Genomic DNA, 26,965 nt, shown 5'->3' on the forward strand with positions numbered 1-26,965 from the left:
AGGGGACCAAAAGCCTTCCAAGCAATTGCCAAATATCTTCTTGGGAAAACAGATAGGAATGTGTCGCAGCACTCTCCAAACTAGCCAGCTGCAACAAGTTCTTCTACCATCACATACCATGATACTCTTCACACCAGTTCCTCTGCTGCCTTCTCCTAGTCTCTCCTCATCCAGGGCACGCTCACTCGCTCTGCTTCTTCCTCCTCTCTCTTCCTTGGCTGCTCTCTCTTCAGGAATGTAGTAGGGAAAAGACAACAGTGTGCCAGCTATGAGGGATCAGATTTAACCTTCCTAAGGACAGGCTAGGGTCAGAGAAGGCTTTTGGAATAGCCCGTTGTAAATCCAAGGCCCGCTTGTACTCGAAGAACCAGAGAAGAGACCTCAGTGAAACTCTTCTGGCTTACAGTGACCAAAGATCTGGGTCTGCCACCCCACACATCACCCTTGGTACTTACTGCAAGGCACAGCCCGTGTTATGGGTGTCAATGGTCTTAGTGGAGAAACTCCAGCAGCGATTTTTAGTGGAAACAACAGAGATGCAGTCTTGTGCAAAAAGCGGTGGTAAGTATCTGTGGTAAGTATCTCTGCTTTATTTAAACCTCCTTTCAAAACACATTTAGGGCTTAACAATAGGCTTCATATTTTGTTCAGGATTCAAACACATGTTTTCTTCCACTCCACCCAATTTTTGGTTGCTGGAGTTTCTGTCACTAGGAAATACTCTATTTTATGCAGATAAATGACACAGCAGATTATTTTTGGGGCAGACTGTATTAGTTACTTAGAAAATTAAGGCTCAGAAGCACAGCTTGACTTCTGGAAAACTGTACTCAAGAATGAAATGTTATACAGAAGGGCTGCACACCTCATAGCTTCTCTAAACCAACAGCAAAGCACAGTAGAGGTTTCAAGAATACCTCCATCCCCTGTCCTACAAACCCTTGTGTGCCAATCCCATCCTGCACTTAATCTCCATGCAGTCCTCCACACCAGGACCTCCTGATGAATGCCCTCTTATTTCCCAAGCCTTCTGTAGACCAGTTACCATCACAAGCTGGAGGCTGACTGTCTTCTGAAACCCATTCACCTTTTGCAAACTGGATGGTGGAAAATGTCCAGCTTGTCCTTGGGCACATCTGCATTGCCCAAGAACACACTGCATCACCACAGCAGTGCAGCACTGAGCCTCAGCTACTCAGTCCTGCTGAGAGGCTTATTTTGTCCAGACAGGCAGAGCACTGCAGAAGCTCAGCTCACAAGGCCAACACAGCATCATCACAGCGTGGCACTGTCCAGGACAGACGGACAGATGGCTCATCCGCTGCTTGCTACTGCCTGGTCTCAACTGCTTCTACATCTCAGTAACATCTCTCTTACCACTTCCCTATTCACTCTCTAACTGGAGACCCTGCTTGTGTCACCACACCACACTTGCATCCCCACTGCAGTGTTTCTGTTGGGGCCACGCTCCCTGCGAATACTCATCCCATGTCACACTCTGCACCTTGTCGTCATATCACAGCATTTGCCAGAAGGAGTTTCTCCTGAGCTATTCAAGGCCAAAGGAATGCAAGTCAGTACTTGATGGTGAAAGGACTGTCTGCATCACACCATCTCACACACAGCACCTTCGGGGTCCAGCACATCCACTTGGCTCCCCTCATGCAAGCCGCTACTAGCCGAGATAGATAATGGTGCTTCTTTTTTTCTTTCCTGCCTTGCTAAAATGTTTTAACCGCCCCACAGCGAGCAGAACAGCAGGAGAACTGCACATGGCTCACGGAAATTAAACCAGACAGTAAACACACTAACCCACAGCAGGAGACTTGTTCTCCTCCCTTTGCTTTGGTCCAAACCAGCCAGTCTGAGCTGGGTCCCACCACTTTGCAACTGGAGTAACACTCAGTGAGGGCAGATTTGTGGCCAAACACCTTTTCCTCTAGAGAAATCAAGATTTCTCAAGTGTTAATCGAGTTTTCCACCCATGACCTGATAACACAGCAGTTGAGCAAACATCAGCACTTTTGTCAATACCTTGCTCTTACTCTGTTATCACCACCAATTTGCACAAAACGCTGCTGGCAAAGAATGCGGCTTCTAAGAGGCAACTGTTACTCATCTCTGAGGATGGGGAAAAGAGGGAGAAAGACAGAAAAAAAGACATGTGCACAGGCCTTGAACACGTTAGCACTTGGAGCATCTGGCAGCTGTCCCCATTTCAGTTGCCCGGTCAAATTGCCTCACAGAAAACTCATCACTGTACCGTGAAATTTCTCCCTAGCTTCAGTCCAACTTTTCACTCCTATATAACAAAAAAACCCACTCCAGGCCAGCTTATTCCTCCTTGAAACCAGAAACAGCTTCACCAGTGCAAATCTCTGCTTCACCCTGCTAAAAAATGGAGTCTGTAGCACATATATGGGATACAGGACCTCCCTGCAGCATTGCCAGAATTGAAAATGGGTGAGATTTTGGGGCTTGACAGCTCATTTGGTGTAAAGCTCAGCCTTGATCGACCCCAATGTTTGGTAGTTTCTGCCAAATTCAGCCACAAATTTTAGCTAAAAGATTTTGTTGAAAAGGCTTGCATTTACTGCACAGTGGTTGTGGCAAACTGCACTGCAATTTGTTTATGTTCTAACAGTGTCTCTTGCCAAAGCTGACTTTTCATTAAAATAGTAAATAGTTTCCAAAGTGAAGTGAAAGGAATTGGCATGGAGAGAACCGAACACCTGGAATTTAATAAAAACAACTTTTTGTTTGTTTTTTATTTTCCTGAGGAAAGGGATAATTCCTTGTCTCAGGCTGACCTGCAGAAATACATAGATTTTTATTTCATTAATTCAGTCTGTGAACCAAAAAGAGAGAAGTGACTGACTTAGAGCAACAGGACACCCAGCTGGGCCTGAGAAACAACCCAAGCCCTTTGCTGGTGCAGAAGTGCTTTGGGGGCCAGCAGCCAACTTTTACAATAGCTCTAATTACCTTTATATTTATAATGCAAAAACAGGTGGAAGCGGTCAGGGAAGTGGTAGAAGCACAGCAGAGAAAAAGGTGAAGCACAGCAGAGAAAAAGGTGACATAGCCAATCTTAAAAGTCAGACAATCACTGAAAAAAACAGGCTGGACAGGACCTCTGGAGGTCTCCAGTCCAACCTCTGCTCAGAGCGGGGGTATTTCAAAGCTAGCTCAGGTTGCTCAGTTTTTTCCTTCTGTCCACCCTTGGCTGAATAAAGGGAATAATCACTTCTCTGGACTCGCTGGCTTTGTTCTTGCTAGTACAGCCCACACAGCTCACTCCAGTTCAACTTACTGACCAGCAGAACACCACAACCTTTGCACATCATTCTGACAAAACAACTGCACCATGTGTTTGCAATGTACACATGTATGCTTGTGTGAATAAATGCATTATTCAGATTATGCTAGCAAAATGCTAATGAATTTTAAATTAATAAAGTCCAATAAAATTCTAAGACTGGCTCTAAAAAATTCTAATACTATTCACTCCCTGTATAGGAAGTGATTTGCTTTCAGTACCCTGTAACATAGATTTTTGCCCTTCTTTCAGTGATACATGGGTACACCTGGATACATGCACCATGGACATGCCATAGGGCTGACCCGGGTGTGTGATGGGGAGGGTGACTCAGGGCTAGAACAAGACAGCAGAGCCTGGAACCCTCCTGGGTGTCATGCACCCATAATTGTGCCACATACCCCCCCCCAGTTCGCCGAAATATGAGTCTCTTGGTGAGTGGCATTGTACCTGGGGGTCCCTGAAATGTGGCAGCATCTTGTGTTGCAAAGATGATGTCCAGCTGGATGGGAGCATCACCTGGTGATTCTGAATCGGAATATCCTCCAGAGATCGCCAGGGAAAGGCCCCAGGTAGAAAATGGCAGAACTCTTCCTCCAAACTCCTCAGAAACTGTGCTTTTGCACCATGAGATTATGACATTAACTGTTAATCCCACTCAAAACCCAGCATTTGAATTTCAAACTGGATGGACATTCTTCTCAATCTTGCACACAATGAAATGAAAAAATACCCACAGTTCAACACCACTTCAACAGCATGTCTTATAAACCTAAGTTTTAAGACCATTAATTTGTGAAAGAAAACCCAAATACCTGGTAGAAAACATATTCACTGCTTATTGTAGCTATTCAAGGTTATGTAAAATGGATATGATCCCTTGTAAGTATGGAAAACAGTGTTACCCCAAAGCCATATAACAAAATTCTAGGGAGCTGTTAAAAAAATTGATTTTGTCCTCAGCTTATCATAGTGGTTGCTGGGGGAAAGTATGTTTGCAGTTGAAAATGTTTAATAATGAAATATTCAGCACAGGCCAATTTTCATATACTCTTTCTCTTCTTTACCTCCTTTTATTTCTTTGAGCTTCTCCCTGCTCTGCAATACTAGACAGGGACACAAATCACTCTCAAGCAGCAACTGCACAATCAACAACAAGCAGAAACTAAGAAAGCTGGTTCGAGTCAATGCCACTCTGCTACCAGCTCAGCATGATTTTGCTGTGGCGGGAACAAAAGCTAAAATTTTCTAATCATGGATGCCTGGAGTTTGCTCCCCTAAATAAAATCTTTTCTGTAATAGGGGTGTAGCATTCTCAGATGCTAGCAACTGGAAAAGGAGTTAGGCATTTCCAGCACTCCAAGACATCAGGCCATTTAGGTTGAGTCAGCAAAGCAGAGAATATCAAACTTATTTTAAGCAGGCACAGAGCTCTATCTGAGACCTTATTTTCCTCCTTACATAGAGATCTGTAAATATTGACAAACACCAAAATTGGGTCTTCATATTTTATGAGAAAAATACTAGTCCGATCAAAAAGGAAACAACCATCTGGCACCACTTCTTCCAGATGTTTTCCTAAATATTCTCCCATTTTTTTTCTTCCCAAATGTGTGTTTTCTGTATACTCAAAGGACTGCCATGGTCCCTTCTTGTTTATCCATGCCCATCTTCAGATTTCCAAACCTGTTATTTTTTCCCTTATTTCTTAGTTAATCTGTCATTCCTTCGGTCAGTGACTGGAATCTATTCAACAAAGAGTATTGTGTTTTTGGAAAGAATTTGCCTTTTATTATGTTGTGCTTTAAGGGGTTGTGGCTAGCTTGGCAGTGGTATTTGAAAGGACAGCTTGTTAATAATTTGAACCAACACACAGACTAAGGAATTCTGGAAATATCCATGCCACCAAGATGAATTTACAACATTCACTTGAACTGTGAAATACTCATCAATATTTGGTGGAATCTCTGCTGGGACAGAAAATGAGTGTGTTGTACCTGTGGAGTCACTTTCCAAACACATGAACTCTTTGTACCATATGAAAAATATCTGCAATCTCAGGGATCAAGTAGGTCTGGTATCCTAAACTGTTGCAGCTGTACTGACCTTTACAGCGTGAAAAATTGAGATTATTTTTCAATCCAGGCAGCTCACTGACTGTCATACATCAGCAGCAGCCTTTGCTGCTGAGCAGAAGGAAGATCACATATGTCGTGTTTTATATTCATGAAACAGCTTTAAATCTAATTAAAAGATACTTCAGAGAAGGCTCTTCTGAACTCTGTTGAAGCTGAATGCTTTAATGAGATCTTCAGGAAAGATAAATTATTTTTTCCTCAAGCTTAATAAACAAACTTTTATGAAAAATTGTTGCAACAAGAAGTGTACCACAAACGGTAAAACTGCCAGTCTCCTTGCACAGTGATCTTTTGAGGACCTTGTGATTCCCCATAGATGCTGCATGCAGTATGAGACCCAGAGACCAGCAGCAGATGTGGCGTTGGAGTAGCTATATTGGAGCTGCAACACCCACTCTTGTTCTGAGGTGAGAATTACAGCCACCCTAATGCCAAGGAGAAACCTAAATGTACAAGAAATGCAAAAAAACCCTCCAGGCCTCCAACTTATAGCAGAGCTAAGAAAGCAACTGAACCAGCCTTTCCTGAAGCTGGTTCTGACTTCACCTGGTAAAATTTCCACAGCTAGGACACATGCAATGCTGCCACCCAAATGTATCTCACAAGTGAATCTTAATGTTATTTTCTTAATTTTGGTACAGAGGGGACAATTCAAACATTTTTTCTGTGGCTATTACACATGTAAATGATTTTATATTAGCTAAATCCATGTATCATTTTCTGTCAGTGCTTGAGAAATTATTTTTTTGGCAAAGTAATGTTTGCCAACGCCAATGACAAATGTGTATGTATCAGCATCAAGAGAAAATAAGCACTGAAATTGGCACAATGAAGTATGTATAAAAGATGTGTTTGCTCATTCCTCCAGTCAAGGATCCTTGTTAAATGATCATGTGACTCATCTAAGAGGCTACAATTAAGCAGTACAGCTCACATTTCAAATACTCATGGATCAGTTCATAGAGCCCAAATATAAAGGGAATCATTTCCAAATTCGGCTCATGAGTTGGTCTGAGGACATGCTGTTTGCTCACTGATACTAACACAGCTGGGAAGAAGTGCTACATTTCTCAAAACTACTTTCATGGATTATTTCCTCATCCTTTCAGGATGGCAAATCTTAATTAAAAGAACTGGCTGGGAAAAAGTCATTTCAGTAAAACTGGACTTCTTTTCTTTCATGTTGGTTGGGTTTTTTTAGTTTGGTTTGGGGTTTTTTGTCAAATTAAAACTGTTTCCAAGCCACTGGATTTTAGTTTTGGAAAATGTCAAAACCAAGTGTCACGTATTTAACATTTCATTTTTTTCTTTGATGTCATTCTTACTGGTTTCACCATTTTGTCAGAGGGCAGCAGTGACTCTGTACATAACCTGTCCAGTTAAGCATGGCACTGAATGACAGTGGCGATCCCAGGGTCAAAGTAGAAGCTGAACCAGCACTTGTACAAAGGCATTACAGCCTCATTCTAAAGAGGATACACTTCAACAAACACATCTCTTTTCACCCTTGCAGGGTGTTGGGGTGTATTTCTACAGCTTACAACTGTCCATCTCAACCAGTTTCCCCAGTAAGATGCTTCAGCCGCTTCTCTCCCCAACTCCCAGCATGCTCCCACAATCCACTCTGGCTTTTGATACCAAACATTTTCCAAAGGCATTTAATAAGACAGGCCCCAAGACTGACTGAGAAGCCCCTGCAGCAGCTCCCATGCTGCCTGAGTGTTTTCCTTTCAGCACGAGTTGTCTGCTCTTTAGGTAACACGTGGCATGCTACAGTTGTAGTGCCCTCCACCTTCTCCGGCTCAACCAGAAATCTTCCACGTAGTACGTGGTTTTATACCTCACTGAAACCCATTCAGAAAACAACTGGTATCTTACTGAAGTAAACTATCAAGTTTGTCTTCACACTCCACATTTATAAATCAGTGATGCATTTTTCCCATTTTCCTTGTACCTTAATGTTAACAATACTAATTAGATCAAATTAAAAAGCCTGTACTTGCTGTATCTTTTTCCCTTTCCTACTTCCTTGGATGCAGGCACTATGCTGTTAATCTCCAACTATCACTGCACTCTTCATCTTCTATAATTTCTCCCTGCCAAGCCTGCATTTGTTAAAAATCCTTGTTGTTACTCTTTTATGATGAAGATTGCTGTTTGTCCAACTTAAGCCATTGAATGCTATGTTTGCATTTGTCTGCAGAAATCAATTCATCTTCTGAAAGGAAAGCAAGGCTTTCCTGCGAAACAAAAAACTATTTTTCTTTAAAAAAATAAATCAAAAGATGCTGAAACACAAAAATATCAACCATTCTTACTTTTCTGTGACTCATGGTTGGTGTGCACTTTCAAAGGCTAACAGAAGAAGCTGCTTGTTTGAACAGCACACGGACCAAAACTAACATGGAAAAGAAGAAATTTGTGCATTTCCTGCTGCCATCCCTCACCCCAGCTTACAGACTCTTCAAAAATAGGGCCAGAAAGGCCCGAAGACTTCACCTAGTTCCACTGCTGGCCCCAGGCAGCAGTGCCACTTCCTACGTCATCCAGGCAATGTCCCTCTTCACTGCCCATACACTCCTCCAGCAATGGAGCTGCAGCCACCAATCCCCTCCTGAAACCTGGGTTTCTGTATCCTATATGTCTACGTTCTCCAAAAGGTTTTTTCCAAATGACTAATCTGAATCTCTTATGTTGCAACTGAAGCCACATCCATTCCTGCCCACCATGGACCTGCAGATCAGATGAACTCAGGCTCTTTGCTTGGGCTTTTATGTACTTAAAGACTGCTCTTATTCTGTCCCCCGGCAATTCTCTCCCTCAGATTATAAACAGACCTACGTCTTTCAATCTTCCCTCCTAGATCATGTTTCCCAGAGATGTGATCACCCTGGTTACTCTCCTCAGGACTTTCTGCATTGCTCCTTAAGTGCTGTGCTCCAGACCAGACGCCACACTCTTCCCCAGGCCATTTGCTGCATCATGCACACAAAACCCACATTGCCAAATCTCAGCATGGCATCCGCTGTCCAGCAACAGTAAAACAGCACAAGCTTTGCAGCCTGCATTTGACTTGTGACCCTCAACACCCCAATGCTACTCTGATGGACTCATCTGTGGTTTCCCATCCTGTGTTTATGAAGCTGGCTCTTCCTGCTGAGATGCCCTGCCCTTGCTGAACCCATTCCTATTTATTCAGACCATTTAGATGGATGGCCAAGATCATTCCGAGTTTTCATGGTCTTCCTTGTAGTTTCCCAGTGTGAGATGTAGCAGCTAGGAGAGGTCAGACAGTCTCCAAGGGTCTAGAGAGCAAAGCCAGTGCATCAGGGCCTGCTGTGGCACAGCACTCCTCCAGGTAGAACTTGCATGGTGAAAGGTTGAACAAATTTGTCTCTGCCTCAAAGAATGGGGATTTTATGCCCTTCCAGTTGAGTAAAAGAAATAACTGAAAAAGTAAAATGCATTCAAAAGCTTTTTTAAAGAGAAATTATGTTAACAGCTTCAACTAAACAAAGGGTGGAGGGAGATGGTTTTGCTAGGAAAGTCCATCTCCAAAGCTCATGAATGCAGAAGTGGACCAGAAGGCACCTGCTGAGTTTCTAAGCTTAACCCCCTACCACTACAAGCATCACACTACCTAATTCACATCATAAACTGTTGAGAAATCCACCACTTGAGAAAGTAGCTTGGATTTCTTTTTCTTACCATTTGTTTTTCCCTCCATCCTGACTTCCTCTCCTCTCCTCTCCAGCCTGAACACTACACTGGCTTTTAGTGTAGCTCGTTTCTCCTGGTTGTTTGTCCCAAGCACCAGGAGCAAACACCCATTTCCCTCTCAACTTTCTGTCTAACCAGGTTAGAAACCAGCTTCTCTAACTCTTCTCAGAAACTGGCTTGCACCTAGCACAGCAGAGCAGTTGTGACCAGAAACCTGAGTGAACAACACTGCAGGCAACATAGTGTTTTGCTCACATCCAGCTGCTTCATTTCTAAAAGCTACAAAAGCCGGGGGCACCTGGTGCTGGGTGCAGGCAGGAGCTGAGGACTCCTGGGAAGCCTTTGATCCTACCTGCTCTGGCAGTTACCACCATCCAGCTAAATGAGTCTGAAACTGGTTGAAAACTTCTGGAACACCCTGAGTTTTTTCTAAAATGCTCGTTAAGATATACAGTACAGCAAGGTTGAGGAAGCAGTTGTCACTGAAGCTCAAAGTGCAGGGTTTGGAAAGGGAATATGATGGCTTCTGAAGACTTCACTTTTTGCTCATGGAGGAGCCTGCATTGCTTTCCTGCTCACATAAAGTGAGAAGGGAAGGGCTGTTAGAAAATAAGTTATCTTGTATAGAACCCAAGAAGAAAGAGGCAGATCTGCTGTCTTCACTGGCTTTCCTTCCCTTGCTCAGCACCGATAGGCAAGTCACACTATGTAATTATTTGAATCCAAGGATGCTGGGAAGCTGCTAGGTTGGGGAATGCTGTTGGCTTCATGCCTTCTTCACCACAGTGATAGCAAAGTTATTTGCCATGAAGAGAGAAGAACCTGCTTGGTATTATAGTTTAGCAGTAATCAGATGGGCTGGGCCAGGAGGCAACTTCATTTTCACCAGTGACAGAGAACCAAGGTCATGCTCCTGTTGACTGTATTAAATAGGTGCTAACAAATCCTACTTGTTAGTGTACTAGCTCTCGGATTTAATGGGTATTTTCAAGCACACAGCAATGGCAAAGAGTAAGTCGTAAACTCAGGGTTGAAATTAAGCATACTGACTGTAGTTGTTTGTGTTTTTCCTGACATTAGCTGGAAGTGGAGCTATTGCAAAAGAAATTCTGTCCTGTGGGAAAATTTCATATTATTTTCAATTTTCTTTTCATCTCAAATCAAGGGGAAACAGAAAACCTTTCTATGGAAGAGAAAGCTCCACAGGAAAAATGTTTGGAAATGTTGAAACACATCACTTCAGCAAATTTAGCAATGTCAGTAAAGACAGCAAATAATGCATAGTATTCCCTCTGTGTTGTTCAGCTGTAAGGGTGAATGCCTTTGTAAAACATAACTAAGGATCCTTAATATGAATTTAAAAGTGAAAAACAGGCAGAAAAAAACCCCAAACCTATCTTCACGCACCTAAGTAAAAATAGCTGCCCTACATTCTTTAGGAGAGAGGAATGACTTTTTGGAGTCTCAGCCCGAGAGGCCCCACAACCTGAGTCACTGATGATGAAGCCGAGTCCCCTTTGGAGCAGCTTGGCACGACCTGGGCCTCCACAGACCCAGACCTAGTTCAAATGCAAGTGCTGGGGACTATCTTTAAGATCCTTCATGCCACTGTGCATCAGCTGTCACATCAGCAAAATAGTAGTAAAGGTGTCTACTTCCTTATGCCTCCCCAAAACGCAACCTGAGGACCAACAGTTTAGTCTTGCATTCTGCGCTTTTCACCATCTCTTTGGAAAGCAAAGGATAATGTTGGCAGGGAGCTGGCCAAGAGAGCAGATAGAAACACAGACTCTATGAAGCAAGGCTCCAAGTACTACAGTCTTGCTAAACTCCTAGTTCCAGTAAATACCAAAGTCCCAAGTGGGTTATGGACAGGGGAAGGGGAAAACTGACTCCTTAAGAAAGTGCTGGAGGATGTGGCATTTCCATTTCTAAGATGTTGCTGATACGCTGAAAAATCCCTTTTCTGCTCATTTAGCACAGCTGGAACTTTGCTAAAATCAAACCCTCCCTGTGATTATTTTTGCAAATCAGCACATTCTGCAGCACATTTTTCTTCCCTTGGCAGGGAGGGAGGCATCAGGAGTTACCACCCGGCTGTGATGACACCTTGTAGGAACAGTCAGAAGAAATTCCTGAAATCCTTACTGCTGAAGCTCAAGCTTTGACCAATATAGCAGAGGGACCATGTCCACTCACTGCTAACAGCTGCAGGCAATTATCTACAGGCTGACATGGGAAAACATGTAACATATTTTATGCAGATGTCAGACTAAAAGAACAAGTAGTAGAAAAGGGAGTGACTGAAGCTGCACTTCTGGGATCAGTTCACAGAACTGTGTAAAAACAGTTTGAGATTCATCCTGTGCAGATCACATTAGAATTTATCTTGATGACAAAGGAAAAAGAAATTAAGTGATTCTGTGCTTCTTCCTACTCTTTTTACGGTGCAATCAGAGCACATCTTCAGCACTTCTATTAGCATTCCTCTACCAAAGAAATCTCAGCAAAGCACTGAGCTCACATTTTCAAAGATGATGCTGGAAGGCTTCCCAGATTATATATTTTCCTCTTTAATTTATACCTCTGAGGATAATGCTAATCAAGGAGGCAGTGAGAGTGGTGAGACATCCTCTGACTTAGGTTGATTTATTAACAGTGGTTGCATTATTCTCACTTGGAGAACAATGCTAGTACCCCAAGCTTCCAGAAAAAAAATCTTGTTTGCTGATAGGTTATCAAATACAAGCTGACAATGTACTTGCACAGCAGATATGCATAAGTACATTGCACAGTATGATTCATCTGCAAAATATCTAGCATTCTACATGCTTGATTTAAAGTAGGTTAGAAGAACGACTCATTAGAAAGCAACAGCAGGGTGGGCTGGGGTGGGTGTAGGGGGAGATGCCCAAACTATTGGGAATGATATATTTTCTTCTCACTCTTTCTTCAGTCCTCTCTCCTCAGGTTGCTTTTGAATACAGTTGGGATGGCATAGGGATGGACAACTATGTAAAAATACATGTAGCTAAACAAATATTACAAATGCCGTCTTCATGGCTTGGCAGATCTACCAAATATTCCAGGGATTATACATGGTCTGTTTACCACGTTCAAAGTGAGAAGAGATTGCATATATTTCACACAACATAAAGCCCCAAGCCTTTCTCTTTAGCTCCCTGAACTTCTACCACACAGCAACTGAATTACAAAGGCTAATGTCAGAAAGACTTTGAAGAAAAAAAATAATCCCAAAATGGCAACTTGTTTTTACTATGATAGCTGCTCGGATGATCCACTGTAATCTCCGGTGGTATTGTTTAGGGTTGAGGGGAAAAAAAAAACCAAAAACAAAAACAGAAAAAATGTGGGTGACATGGCAATTCTAAAACAAAATAGAGAATTAATTTTGCAGACCAGAATTAGTACTTTTAAAATGGAATGTATGTGTATTTGGAATAAATGTCCTACTATAAAACCAAATGTAGACAAGGAACATTTCTAAACACTGCTGCTAGACAAATCAGGTGAAATGCATGAATTGATATGGAAATCATTTGAAAATATATACATTGATTTCTAAGATTTCACTATTTTTTAAGTATTATATTAATCCATGTATCTCTTGCGAAAAGATGTTTTTGTCTGATGGCAAGTTTCTCAAAAATTTTAATTTCAGGAAATTCGGTCCTTTTTCCTGGCATCAGCAGAGATAGGTATGCATTTTCAAAGGCAGAGTTCCTAATTCACTCACATAAAAGTAATGCAGTTCTTACTTAGTAACTCCACATCTGCATGTGACCAGTTATTTGCTTGCTTGACTTTTCAATCCTATATGAAACATATCCACATTAAACATACATGAAACTTTTTAAGTAGAGAATTAGATACCACCTACTGAAGTTCTAACTCCAAATTGCTCAGTGATGTACAAATCCTATCTCGCCTGTAATCAAGATGCCACTTACCAGCCATTTTGGTATAAGGATTTCTGCTTAGTCAAAGTGATAAACAGAGCTACTGCATAGAGGATGCGAACCCCTATTTTCTTTCATAAACAATGTGTTCAGAGGAGGTTGACTCCTCTGGGACTTCTGGAGTCTCACACATCATCCTGGAGCTGCGCCTTTGGGCCCAACACAATTTCCTACAAACTAATTACTGTCTGAGAATCACAGATTATACACACGGACTTTCAGGACAACCAGGAGGTTCTCAGAAATCAATTCTATATTCAACCATAGCGATACTTTTGCTACAGCAGTGGAGAAAACAGTAACAACATGAATGCTGCATTATGACTTTTTAAAGAACTGCAAAAACTGCAAAAGGGAGCAGTCAGCCTCAGCTTTAGGTCAGCCCCACATCAAAGGCAACTGTCTCAATTAAAGTTTAGTGCACAGCAATACTGCAGTTTAGAGCAACCTATTTGGTCAATGATCTTTACCAAAGATACAAAACTTTGTAATAAAAAAGGAAAAAAACACAGCAAACTGGCAGACAGTACACCCTAAGACAGAGATGAGCACTAACCAGAAGATGAAAAAATGGTGAGCAAAATTGGGATACACATTTTTATAACTTTTATAAGAGGCAGAAGAAGGCATTTCCCTTTTCACTTCAATCAGTCTGCAAACACTGTATGATTACTGTTTATATCATGCAGTTACACCTGCACACAGTGCAGTTAAGCCTCAAGTTCAGCTGAAGTACACATTTAATTTCCAGCGTGTTGCATTGCGCTTCATTGCTGAAGTCAACAGGAATTAAAATACCCTGAAATGCGAAACATTTCCTACGCACATGAGCAGCAAGTGAAACTCTTTTGCCTCTAAATTAAGGACATCAAGGGAAAGACCTAATTAAGACTTACTGGAATTCAGACCCCTCCATACATCACTAGACAGTGGAGATGGTACCTGTGAAACCTCATTGCACTCTTGTACAAAGCCCATGGGTATGCTGCTCCGTAGATCAGAGATGACACACTGTACTCCCGAGGTCTGCCTGCTGCTGTGGGCTTTTACCTCCTGCCCCAGCTGTGGCCTCGGTGCATATTCCTCGCACACGGAGGGGGATGCAGCTGACCCAAATACCGGTGAACGCTTGTGCAGCGGTGCAGACTTAAAGCAACTTTTAGGCTTTTCTCAGAATCTAGCCCGTTGGCCTGCCAGTGAGTTTGGGATTGGAAGTATTTCCAAACAGAGCTGTTCTGCTGGCTATGTGTGTCTGTCAGACCTATATGGGGTGAGGGACTCCCCACCTCCTTGGCATGCAAAATGTTGTCTTTTGTGGGTGTAGGCATCCTCCCTGCACCAGGCTTACTACCTCCAAGTTGTGGGACAGGATTAGGCCTATAAATAGTAAAACTCCCTTGCTGATGGCAAGCCATAAACACAGCCTGTCTCTCCAGCAATTCCTTTACAGGTGCCCCCAAGTGCTTTTGGGAGCAGTGTGTAAGGGGCCAGGCTCAGCAGAAGAAAATCAGTACAAACTCTTGACAGCTTGGGCTGTCTGCAGCCCCCCTCTGCACTGCTGTGCTGCAGAGCCTGCCCAGGGTGAGGATTTTTAGGCTGTTTGGTCATACAGCCAGTGACTAATGCAGTGCAGGCAGGGAAAGGCTGGGGATATCATCCAGATCTGTAACTTCTACATTTGGAGCTTTGCAATGCGCCTAATGAAGTGTGTTTCGCTGGGGTAAGGGACAGTCACCCTGGGCTGTATTTGGGTGACAGAGCACTGCCAGCACTGGCAGCAAGAGGCTCCTGGCTGGTCCCATGGCCAGAGGCTGAGCCCTGGTGCCACAGTTCCCCCTCCCTGGGCAAGGGGCTCACCCAGGGATGCCCACATGTGTGTCCGAGACAAACACTGGTATTTGCACAGAAAAACCCCTGAAAGACAAGAGAAGCACAATGATCCCCAGGGACTGGGAGCATGGACAAGGCTGCCCCATACATTCACTTTTTACTGGCTGCAGTTAACAAGCCCTTCAATGTCTTTAAAACTACCAACAATAAATCAGCTGCAGTTAATAAATTCAGCACTGTGAAGAATAAGACATAATTCATGTCCTGAATGGCACAGTAAAGCCTCGAGCTGACATAACTGTGCAGGTCTGCAGCCACCCTGATGCAGAAAGCATCCTTCAGTGAGCATCCTCCAGTGCTCCATCCTCACCTGTACCCAAGCAAACACCCTGCTGCAGCACCACATCCAGTAAGGGAGTCACTGCTACGCAAAAGAGATGTTGGGAATGCTGCAGCTGTTAATGGCAGTTGTGTCAAAGTAATCTCTAAAGAACTGGCTACCTTTTCTGATACTAGATCTTGTGATAATTAGAGGCTGTATCAAGAGCAGACATCTCATTACAGCAGTGAAAGAAATACTCTCAAAGAACTCTTTTAACAGCTACTATTTAAATAACGATGGAAAAACTCAATTTTGAGGAATATTAAAGTATAAAGCCAATGTTTATGAGATAACACCTTAATAGCTGAAAGAGACAGGCTTATAAAGGCTGTAGTCATTTCCATTTTAGTCTCACCTGGACACACACAATAGATCAAAATAAACAACAACATTATAATGATTTTCATGCCAAGTTTTCAATGTCTTTAAATGTTGATTTTCACAGTGCTATAACGAGAGAAGTAAGTGCTAGTGCCTCCATTTTACACACAAGTGACCTGAAGCACTTTGGTCTAATGGGTAATAAAGCCAGTTTATCCATGATGTATCTTCTACTTCATTTATCCCTAAATTCAGCAAAACATATGATCATTTTTATGCATATGCTTAAGAACATCCTAATTTTTTTAAGCAGTTAAGAATGCGCTCATCTTCCATGTAATTAGGATCTTAAATACTTTATTGAAACAAGGAGGACTGAAACAGGTGATTAAGGTACCCTCTATTTTGAGTGTTGTCTTGCAGATGAGTACCAAGAATTTATTCTCACTCTTGAAGATACAGGGTTTCTTAAAGGAAGGAACAGGCTGACCATAAATCAGACGTGTCTTAAAAAACAAGAATACTAAATGTAGGGTGTGTTCCCGAGTGCTGAATCATGCCAAGTCTACAGCAGCACATATATTTACTTTCCTTAAATTAGAAAACTAATTACAAATAATGGTTTTTTTTTATTTGAAACATGGTTTGTAATGTGATGGCCTTCTTTTCTTTTGAAAAAAGCAACAAACAACCCAAGAAAAACAAGAACTCAGAATTTTCTAAGTAGCCATGATCTGGCAGTAGGAGAATACAAGAAAAGCAGACACAAGGACATAAACGCTACATTAGAAAGTAAAAAGGCTTAGTGTATACTTGGCCCATTTTAGAGGTACTGACTACTCAGGAGGGAAAATGAGGCAAATTCCCAAGAACGCATCCATTTAAAAACCTCCATTCCCTGTTGATGATGTGGACCTGCAGCACCAACTTGGGTATTTCAGGAACTTTGAGCCAAAACACACATGCACAAAATAATTAGGTCTTCAGGCCAAACCAGGTCTCAGGGCCTAAAGCAGAGCCAAACATTAGTCCTGAGCATTGCGGGTCGATCCAGGCCACACAGCTGGGCCGGCATCCTTTTGTGGGACAGTCTGCCAAGACATGATAAACAGACCTGTGGGATCTGCCCAAACGTTTCCAGGAGAACTGAGCCAGAGGCAGCACCCAGGCATTTGCTGGGGTCACTGTCACCAGGCAGACTGAGACCACGCACTGAGTGTGCATGTACTGCACACAACAGTTTTTTGGGGAAAAATAAGATGTAAATCATGTCGCTAAATGACATTTCCAGAGCTGCAGAAAAAAAGGAGGCAAATGTACCTCTCAGGACCCTTACACCAGTAGTGACTCACAGCCCAGGAAATACTGTAACAGGCAAAACCCAATGCCTGCTTCAACTGGGACATCCAAAGCCTCTCCCCATCCTTGTTGTTCTCCTCCTTCCTAACCTCTCCTCCTCAGTTCCTCGCCTATAAATAAAACATTTCATTACAGAGTGATGAAGATTTAAAGAAGGCAGGTGAGTCACTCTCCCTGGTACTGCTCCACTCTTTCATCTGCCTCATTCTCTTCCCCAGCCCATTTGCTGCCCTGAAGGCTGAAGAAAATTCACCAGCATGGAAGTCAAAGCAGGGATGGAGCCACTTGCATCCCTGTGGGGAAAAGGGCAAAGACAGCTGCATTTTAATCTGTAATAGAGTTGAGAACTACACTGCCACACAGATTTTAAACCAGGAGATTTTATGTACCTCCAATAATACTTTTCATCCTGAGGTGCAGACAACTTCCTGGAGAAGCCCAATAGGAGCTGTTGCTCCTACTTTACCCAAGTGGGAATCAAAGATGGTATTTCAACAGGAATTTTATTTAGGTGACTGATTGTGGGCTGTGATGAAATGGCCACTTCGTCAAGCTTCACGAGAATTACAGGAACAGGATACAAGGAGAAATCTACTGTGTTTCTGTCCCTGTCTGCAAAATCTGCTTGCACTCACAGAACCCCAGGGAATGGGAATAGCCTCCACCAAATGACCTCTATTACCTTCATTCAAACCAGTATGTGAGAGGTTTTGAGGGACTAATCCAGGGAGCAGAGAGAAAAAAAATAATGCAATTATCTAAATCAGGAAGGACTAAAATGTCAATAAGAGAACTGGCATGAATATATACTCTTCCAAAGTGAGATTAAATCTGGCCTCAGCTAAATCTGAGCAAGATTGCCTGGCAGTTGAGGACGTATTTCCAAACAGCTGCTTAGGCTCCCCTGTGGTATATGCTTAGGTCAGTGAATCCACACTAGCAAGACTCTTTCTACAGCAACTTGAAAAAACAGGTTTTGGATCTTGGCCTTTACAGTGCACATGGCCTTGAGCAGTACATTGCCATGGATGCTTAGGGAGGGGGAGAGCTTGCTAAAGCAATACTTGGAAAGGGGTAGGAAGGCCACAAAGGGCAGCTGAGCTGTTTGCCTTGAGGAACCTGCTGCATTTGGCTGTGCTCTGACATCCCCAAAAAGCATCAGTGCCAAACCCAAGCAGTGCAGACGTTCATACTAAGACCCACTTCTCTGCACCCAGATGAACCACAGGGCCCTCAAGCTGCCTGAAATTCATCAGAAACCTCTTTCATGTTGAGGTGTAAAGCTGCGAGTAACTTACTCTCTCCAGTAACCGGAGAGAAACAACAAACTGAGATTTACAGGTGAAGTGTTAGCAGTACAAACACAGGTTTATATGCTAGAAGCCCTCACTGCAGTCCCTTGCTGGCAAGCGGCTGGTAGGTTAGTTCATGGTGAGAGCATGTGGGTACACAGCACATGTTTTCAAACTCGACCTTTACAAATCATGTGAATTAAAAAAATCTTTACTAAAAGCACTGAGCCTAGGGAGTTTGTCCTCATCACAGAGCAGCCCGAGCCAGGACTACTCATGGTCTTCTACACTACACCTACACCCATCAGAGTATGAAACACTCCTGGGATTTGGTATCTCACGGCTCCTTGGCAGGCACAGGCTGCTCCTCAACTCATCTGCCTCATCCAAGCAGCTTCTAGTCCCTCCTTCCCACCTTGCCTCGCTGCCACATACCACAGGAGTGCTGCTCAGTCCCATATTTGTAGGACTTTGGTGCCACTGAGGCACTGCAGGGGATCCCAACCAGCTCCTGGCTGCTGTTCCAGAAGGTTCCCATAGGCCATATCTGCCATCCCATTCTGTCCCCATAGATATGTACCAGTTATTAATGCCACCTCATGTGGCACTGGCCACCTCTCCTTTGGGCAGCTGCACCCCACGAGCAATCTGCCTTTTGGAGGCAGCTGGAAACAGGCCAGGATTGCCACGGATGTCCTGACTGCTGTGGCCAGTCTGAAGGCAAAGAGCATCCTGGTATGAGCATCAGCAGGCAGGGCTCACTGGCAGCTCTCTCAATCTCAGCTACATGGACACAGGGGTGTACCACTGCTGGCTGTAAATCACCCCACAGACACCCATTGGTGCACAAGGCTGCATAAAACTTCCCAGACCTTGGCGCAGGAATCACCATTTGTATGAGCTCCTGCCCTCTTCCCCCTCTTTTTCCCCAAGCACACCTGCATCGTGGAGGTACAGCCCACTCTCACATTTTGCCATTTCTCTGAAGGAAACCATGTGATTTATGCTGGGGAAGGCCTGGTAGCCTGTGTAATATTTTTAGTAAAAATTATTTTCAAATAATTTTAATCACTGTTGATGTATGAAAATAAATAACAGAATCTGTAACCAGATGGTGTGTTGGGTGACATGGGGCTCTCTTCACTAACATGCAACTGCTCACCAGCCTTTCAGGACTGCTTCAGTCTCTAGTCCTTGCAAGAGCTGCCTGCAAGCTCATCTCACCCTGAACCAAATTTATCTTTGGGAAGGAGGGAACTCCCCAGTAGAGGGAGAAACATTTTTGCTAAAATCCAGGGCCCAAGTATAAAAGCAAAAGAAACTGCTTTGTCCCTGCCCAGAAGCTACTGGAGTTGATCTTGTAGCTCTGCAGAAGAAGCAGATGTGGGATCTTTGCTTAAGAAATCTCTGAGCTCTCCACTCCTTGTGGGAATTTTTTTCTGCAGTCCTGATCATTGCTAATTTTGGTTGATCCAAAGAACGGAGAGTGAAACCCATTGCTTTTCATCATTCAGAAACCACTCACAAGGTTTTGACACAAAGCCAGTTTGGCTCACAGCTGGGCCCATGGCCAGCTTGAAAATATTCCTGAACCTTTCAACAATCCCTGGCTGGCTTTCAAACTTAAAACAAAAGCCGAGATCAGGGAAAGTTTGCAAATTTTTAGGTTGTATAAGAGAACTTCTGTACAACTTGTAATAAATTCCCACCATTTACTTTCAGTTATTTTCATGCTGGGCGAATCTCAGTCTCCAAATGCTGCTCTTGCCTCAGAGAGCATAACCATATTTTTGACAAAAAGAGACTGCTCTGAAAGGTGTGGAGAAAGATACGGGATGTGTTGGGAAACTATTGGAGAACGTACAGTTCACTCTTGTCTGGATGCATTGTTCCTTGTCTAAAGTGTCCCCTGGTTCCCCATTGTACAGGGAGTATTGAACGTTTATGGCAGTGTTCTAAGTTACTGAAGTCTCCCACTGGGTCCATTCCTACAGCTTAGGAACACACAGGAATCCCCCTCTAAGCAGGAGAATTAAAAGAGTATTCTGAAATATTTGACAGTTTTAGATATTCAGCTACTTAATAATATTTAGTCACACAGAGAGAACAGGGAAATTATTTACTTCACCTAGTGAATAGAGTGGGAACTGTAGCTGCCTCGGTAACGTGGAACAGAAATACAGGTGCTGCAGCCACAAACAGAAAAGGAGACTGCGTGTGCAGGGCTGCACTGGTTGGGAAGCTGCTCTGTCTGCCATGGTCGGCTAGACACACACACAACCACACAACAGTGACTTTACTGTTACAGGGAGAACAAAATGGGAAATGTTTAAAACACATTACTACTCTTATGATACTGCAAATTTGACAGTCTAAATCCACAGCTAGCGAACACCAAGAAAGGTTTGTATTGCTTACTTTGCCTCCACCTCACCACAGTTTGACACATGCAAACAAACATGTTAAAGCCCCTTTGCGGAGGAATCCAAAAGCCAAAAACTATTTCTTTGCTTCTCTTTTTCCTTTTCTTTCTCCTTTTCCTTTTCCTTCTTTCATTCTTTCTATTCTTCATTCTATAAGCCTGAATCTACAGATCAGGTTAAGCCTGAGCCTTCATTAAATGTAAGCAGTATCACAATCATTCAACTTAATGGAGATTTACACAATTTAAGAGACCACCCCTCTTTGTTCTGTATGCTAAGATTCAGCATGGCCATATTTTTATCCATCAGTGAGCAACAAAAGCTCAATACAATCTTTCTCCCTTCTTCATGTCATTATACTGTTGAGGCAACCCTTACCTGGAGACCCCAATCCTACCGCTCTTCACAAACACACACGCCACACCTAGAACAGCCTTAAATTACAAGCCATCAGCCTCTCTCTCTCCAGTAAAAAGTCACGTTTCACAACCTACCACTCAGATCAGCGAATGAGCAGCACATCAGCAGATTAGCTGCCTGCCCAAAGCTGCAAAACAGCAAAACATTTCCCACATCAGCCGATGGCATTAGATCCCATTTTACTACTGAACTCCGTAGCATCAAGCAGTCAGAAAAGCACCAGGGAAACATCCATGTTGAGAGCATACACATGCACAGATTCACACTCAGACCCCGAAAAAACCATACAGATGGGTATCAGTGGAATAATACACGCAGTTATGCAGACTGTGTTTTTTCTGCCCAGCTACTCTTTGTGCTGATTGACTGGAGGGGATTAGAAAGGACTCAGCCCAAAAACGCAGCTCCTAATGCTCCTGCAGCTATTGCATAACGGAGACCGATTCCCATCCCAAGCCCTGACCCTCAACTTCCTCAAGACAAGTTTAATGCTGTCAGGCTGTATAATGGAAACATTACTTCCCAGTGAAGAGAAATCTAGATGGGATCCACCAGCTCCCCCAGGCTGGGTTCTTTGGTTATTTGGGTTCTCTGATGGGCAGCAATGGGAAAGTACGGAAGTGTCACCAAGAAGGAAACAGAGTAATTTTTTCCAAAATATTTCTACCAGGAGCTACTGCAAGCTGAAGCCTTCTGGGGTTCATTAATAGATAGACACCTGCTATTAAAACATCCACTAAAGAAAGGATCCCTAAACCAAGGAAAATCAAATACATCCCAAAAGTAAACTGAAAATCAATGAACCTGCAGACCTTAGCTAAACTAAATGTACCTTAAGTTAAATACACCTAAAAAGGCAAAAGGGGGGGAAAACTGCAACCAGAAAGTCCACAATTAAATGGACATATCTCAAAAGCATGCAGAAAATATACAAACACTTCAGAATAGGCACACCATTAAAAGCTCCATGTTGAAATAACATGAGACCATGCAGGAATTCCAGGTGCATGGGGAATAGCTGAAGTAACTCCTTTGAGATCTGTCACTCTAGATGTGTACAGGTGTACAACAAATGAGGACAGAGCCCCATCAAGTCAGGTGAAATCAAATGCCCTCCAACATTTGACTGAAATCTGGATGTCCTGTGTCTAGCAAACTGCAAAGGGCTTTAGGGAACTTGGCTGGGTCCTGCATCCCCCCTCCCCCACATCAGCAAAAATTATTATTTGCAAAGGCCGCAATTGCTCGTTATTTTCTGTTTTCCTACATGCGCTCACTAACTCATTAGTAATGTTCCCAAGCAGTCAGGCTGGGAGAAGAACCGGGGAAGGGACAGGAACGAGACAACCAGGAGATGCTGCGGCCAGGGCCCCTTTGTTGAGCATCCCTGGGTACCCCTCGCCTTTTACCTGGGGATGCAGTCGCCATGGCAACGGGCGGGTGTTCCCTGGCGGAGCCAAAAACCAGCTGTTCCCGCTGCTGAGCCCCATCTCCATCCCGCAGCGGAGCCCCAGCTGCATACTGGTCTGCCCCGTCCGCAGCCCAGTGCACCCCAGCGCCCGCCAGCAGCAGGTTCTGGGGGTCCGGCGGGGCTGACATGCTGCCTGCAAGGCGGCCGCTGGTCTCCGGCTCTCAGGCTGCAGCGGGAGCCACCGAAAAAGCTGCGGTGGCCGCAGAGGGCTGGACGGTGCTGCGGCCGTGCTGGAGTCTGGCCGGCTGCGGGGACTCGGAGCCGCTGCTGCTGCTGTTGCTGTATCTCCACTAGCGCTTATTACGCAGGTGAAAATGGCTTGTTAGTTGGAGCCTTCCAGCCCTTGCGTCACCCTGTGGCTGGCATATCACAGGGCAGGAATCTGCCAGCCTGGCTGCTGCTCTCCCCCATTTAACTGCTTCAGCAGGGTAGGCATCAGCTTGTGTGTATAGGGGAAGAAATGCCCCTTCCAGGCAGGCACACGCCTCCCTCCCCTCTCCTGCGGCCCCCCACGCAGCGCGCATCCCCCTCCTCTGCATCCCCTCCCCTCTGGAGGATCCCACAGCGCGCCGCAACCGGGCACTATGCGCGCCACTGGTTCCTCCTGCACCTCCAGGCTTGATGGAGAGGAGAAAGACAGCCCCCAGCGAAGCGCATCCTAAAAGCTCCCCATTCCTCCCCCTCTCTGCTAGCCCCCTAACCCAGCGAAAGAAGCCACACTCTGCTCCGCAGCACTTGGGTTTGTTTATCCAGTTGGCTCCTTTCTGTTCGCAGCCATGCCAGAGAGATGATCACAGCTTATTGCATCTAAATGACACTTGTCAAAATAAACTCACAGCAGGTGTCTGTGTGCCTTTTTTTTTCTTTCTTTCTTTCCTGTTTTTTTGGTGTGCCATTGTTATTTGCTTGCTCACTGTCTCATGGAGGTAATGCATGCTTACAAAGGCGATGTGAACTGCCAGGGATCCTTGCTGTTAGTGAGAGCAGAGGTGGCATGAGATACAGCAAAGGTGAAAGTACAGGCAGGATCTGTGACACTTCTCAGGTGCACTGGCAACCAGTACCCTTGCCATCCTTTTAGATGAGGAAACAGAGTCAGGTGGTATGGGATCATTCCTGCATTGCACAGAGCTCTGACACTGACAGGTCAAAGTGAGGAATCTACTGTCTTGCAGAAGGACCTTTATTTTGTGATGTGACAAGTCAAGCTACAAAGTAGAGAGCAATTTCCCCAGCTGGAAGACTTTACCCTCATTTGGCTCTTTGCCTTTTGCAGCAAAAGATCTCCAGCTGTGATCTTTTGATCACAGCACCCCTGGGCATGGCTCGGACACTCTAGCTCCAGCACGCTTATGGCTTGGCTTTGAAAACTTAACATGTTCCTACTCTCTCCAGGCAAGTGGAGAAGAAATTCAGGGTAAGCCCTCAATGCAAGATGAAAAGCCTCAGAAGTAGCTTCCAGCATTTCCATGTGTGTTATCTTCTCATGGAATCACCACCCTTATCCTTGCTCCAGTCCAGGCTCAATTTCTGGGAGCCATCCTGCTGCTGCTGAAGTCCATGCTGTTCAGTTCCAGCTCCCCACAGCCCTTCAAAGATGGGCTTCTCAGCACGGTGGGGTGCAGCAGGGACAGGGGGTGTCCTTTTAGAGGTCTGCAGTCAAAGGTGCCAGTGTGATCAACATGCTCAAGATTCACCAAATCACACTGGAAGTGAAGTGACTGCTGTGAATTCAGATAAACTCTGCTATTTCAAGCTCTAAGTAGTAAGGGTGATTTTAAAGAATAAGACATTATCCTGGCTGGGGTTGCATGGTACAGTTCTATTGTGGAAATACTGTAGGCTAAGACCAGCAAGATTTGGCTTTAAAAAGAAAAATCACATGACTGTTTCTATATTGTCATGAAAAAACACTTCAGAAGTAGCTATAAACCAAGTGTACAGTCTTCTGTCTGCACTGTAAGCTCTGCTGTCTTGCGGGACAGCTTCTGCAAACATGATTCATGACATACCATCATCTACTGCACTTTTAAACACAAGGTCCCATGGACTCTTGAGGCTCTGCCTGCCCTGACAGCTACGCTTGAAAACCTATGGTATAGGTTGGTGAGTTAGTACTTGAGGCAGGTCTCAACAGATAGTATGGACTTCACCAACAATAACTTCCTTCTTGTTTTGAGCTTCCTAGTATGATTAATTACTGAAAAACAATGACCTAAACCCCACTTCTCCCTTTTCTATGCTTCACACCCCATTTCAAGATCAACATTACTATATAGGTCATTTTACTTTCAGGGCAACATATGCTTTAACACAGCATGCAAGACCATCTGGGCTAGAACAAGAAAACTGCTCCAAATGACTTGGCTGAAATATGGCTATCCAGAGGGTAAAGACTATCAGGGCATCTCCTATTTAGCTGCTTTGTTAAAACAATTACAGAGTTAAGTGTCACACAACAAAGTCTATCAAATTCAGCTTTACTTGTGAGTTACTTCTAGATAATCCATACTCCAAAGACACCTGAGATAGAAAATGTATCAGCTTCCATTTTTTTCTTGAGGGTAGCACTATGGAAAAAGCTCCTGAACCATGCAGCTCCGCTGAACCCCTCTTTGTGAATTCTGACTCTCCTGTAACCCCTACATAAAGCATTTATTAATTAAGCATTATCCATGTTCTTCATGGAACAATGGTGAAAACATGCCTCTCCAGTGTGCTCAACCTGCCTTATATACACAGGCTCACTGGATTTTCTTTATTTGTTTACATCAAGGTAGGATGGCGTTTGCTGCAGTTCAGTCGCATACGATTTTAGTCATCATCAGTTTTTGCCAAATCCCACACCTAAAGCTCACTTTATGAGCACTGGAGATGAATTTACCTAACTCATGTTCTCCCCTACGAGATATACCAAGTCATACCTAGGAATGATGCATTTCTACAGACCTAAAAGGTTACCATGCTCTGAGGGCTACTGGCACGAACTCAGACAGACTTATTATAGTAGAAGACTTAGAGGGAACAGTGTGGACTGCGTGCTCTGCTTATTGAAGAGAAATGAGGACAAGCAGAGGTAAGTATATAAATAAAGCAAAAAAAAGTGGGTTTTGCTTCAGGGATCCCAATTGTAGTGCAACCCAGTGCTTTATTTCATCAGTTCCTGTACAGTCCCCAGGTGACCTGGAACAGTCTCATGCAATACAATCAGCCCCGCTCATCACCATGTAATATCAGGTGGGAAACTAGAGGTCTGATTTCAAAACTTGGATCCAAATACTGGGCCTCTACTGACCATCACAGGTGTGGTATATATGTTTCTGATAGCAAAGCTCTGGTTTGCCTGGATGAATGAAAAAAAAAAAAAATTAATAGCACCAATACTCAGAAAGCTTGATCGATCCATTTTGCATGCTTGTACAGAAAACTTTGCACTTGGCACAACATGGCCTTTCATGTATAAGGTTAAGTCACTAGAGATTTGACAGGCTTTTTTAAGATCCCCACAGGAAGATCAGGCTGGATGAAGACTTAATCAAATGTGTGCTTAAGAGAGGTGTGAGTTTAGTACTCGGCACAAAGGCACAAAGATGATTTCTTTCTGTTTTCAATGAATTTACAAAAACTCCCAGTAGTTTGTATTATATTGTGTTGAAAACTGACTTGTGCAGGGCTCATCTATCTCTGCTCATTGGTATTTAATTCTCTCACTCTTCCCTTTGGAAATCATAAGTCTCTGAATGCATGAAGTCTGAAAACTTATATACACAAATTGCTTCTCTTTCCATTATAGCCCTTTGTGTTCTGGGGCTGATGTATGCTGCTGGGCCAAAGTGACTTGGAACCTTGAGGGGAATTGTGGTCTCAGATGTAACATTACCAGAAAAAGCATAGGACCTGGAAGGGTATATCAACTGATTCAGCAATAGAAAAAATCATCTCCTCTTCCTTGAGCATTTTTGAGGTTTTAGAATAAATGAAATGCAATAGGAAAAAGAAAAGCAAAAAAAGAAAAGAAGCTTCTGACATAAATAGGAAAATGAATATAAGTAACCTCACCCCACCCCACAGAAAACACTACGGCACTGTAGCAGCTACAGTCTGGTTTTCAGTTCACCACATCTGCACTGCAGATCACCCCATTTCTGCATGTCTCACATCTTCTCCCCTAAAACAGGCAAACCTCTGGGAGTGTATGACAGCACTGGCCTGGTCAGCATGCATGAATTTCCTTCCACAGCATGCAATCAGAACTTGTTCAGACACAGAAAGGTGGAAACCCCTGGAGTGATGCTGTGGGGTAAATCAGG

The 26,965-nt window shown here is 43.7% G+C and overlaps 1 protein-coding gene across 1 annotated transcript in view; it reads right to left on the minus strand.

Annotated features, from left to right (window-relative positions):
• Positions 1 to 23,144, minus strand: part of RTN1 (reticulon 1) — a 120,504-nt gene extending 97,360 nt beyond the window's left edge. The window contains exon 1 of the mRNA XM_005229417.2: positions 22,594 to 23,144. Within this exon, the coding sequence (XP_005229474.2) occupies positions 22,594 to 22,783 (190 nt within the window). The 5' untranslated portion in view covers positions 22,784 to 23,144. The remainder of the gene's footprint in view (positions 1 to 22,593) is intronic.
• Positions 23,145 to 26,965: the final 3,821 nt, after the last annotated feature.

This window comes from Falco peregrinus, chromosome 1 (assembly GCF_023634155.1).
Source record: "Falco peregrinus isolate bFalPer1 chromosome 1, bFalPer1.pri, whole genome shotgun sequence".
Classification (NCBI taxonomy): Eukaryota; Metazoa; Chordata; class Aves; order Falconiformes; family Falconidae; genus Falco; species Falco peregrinus.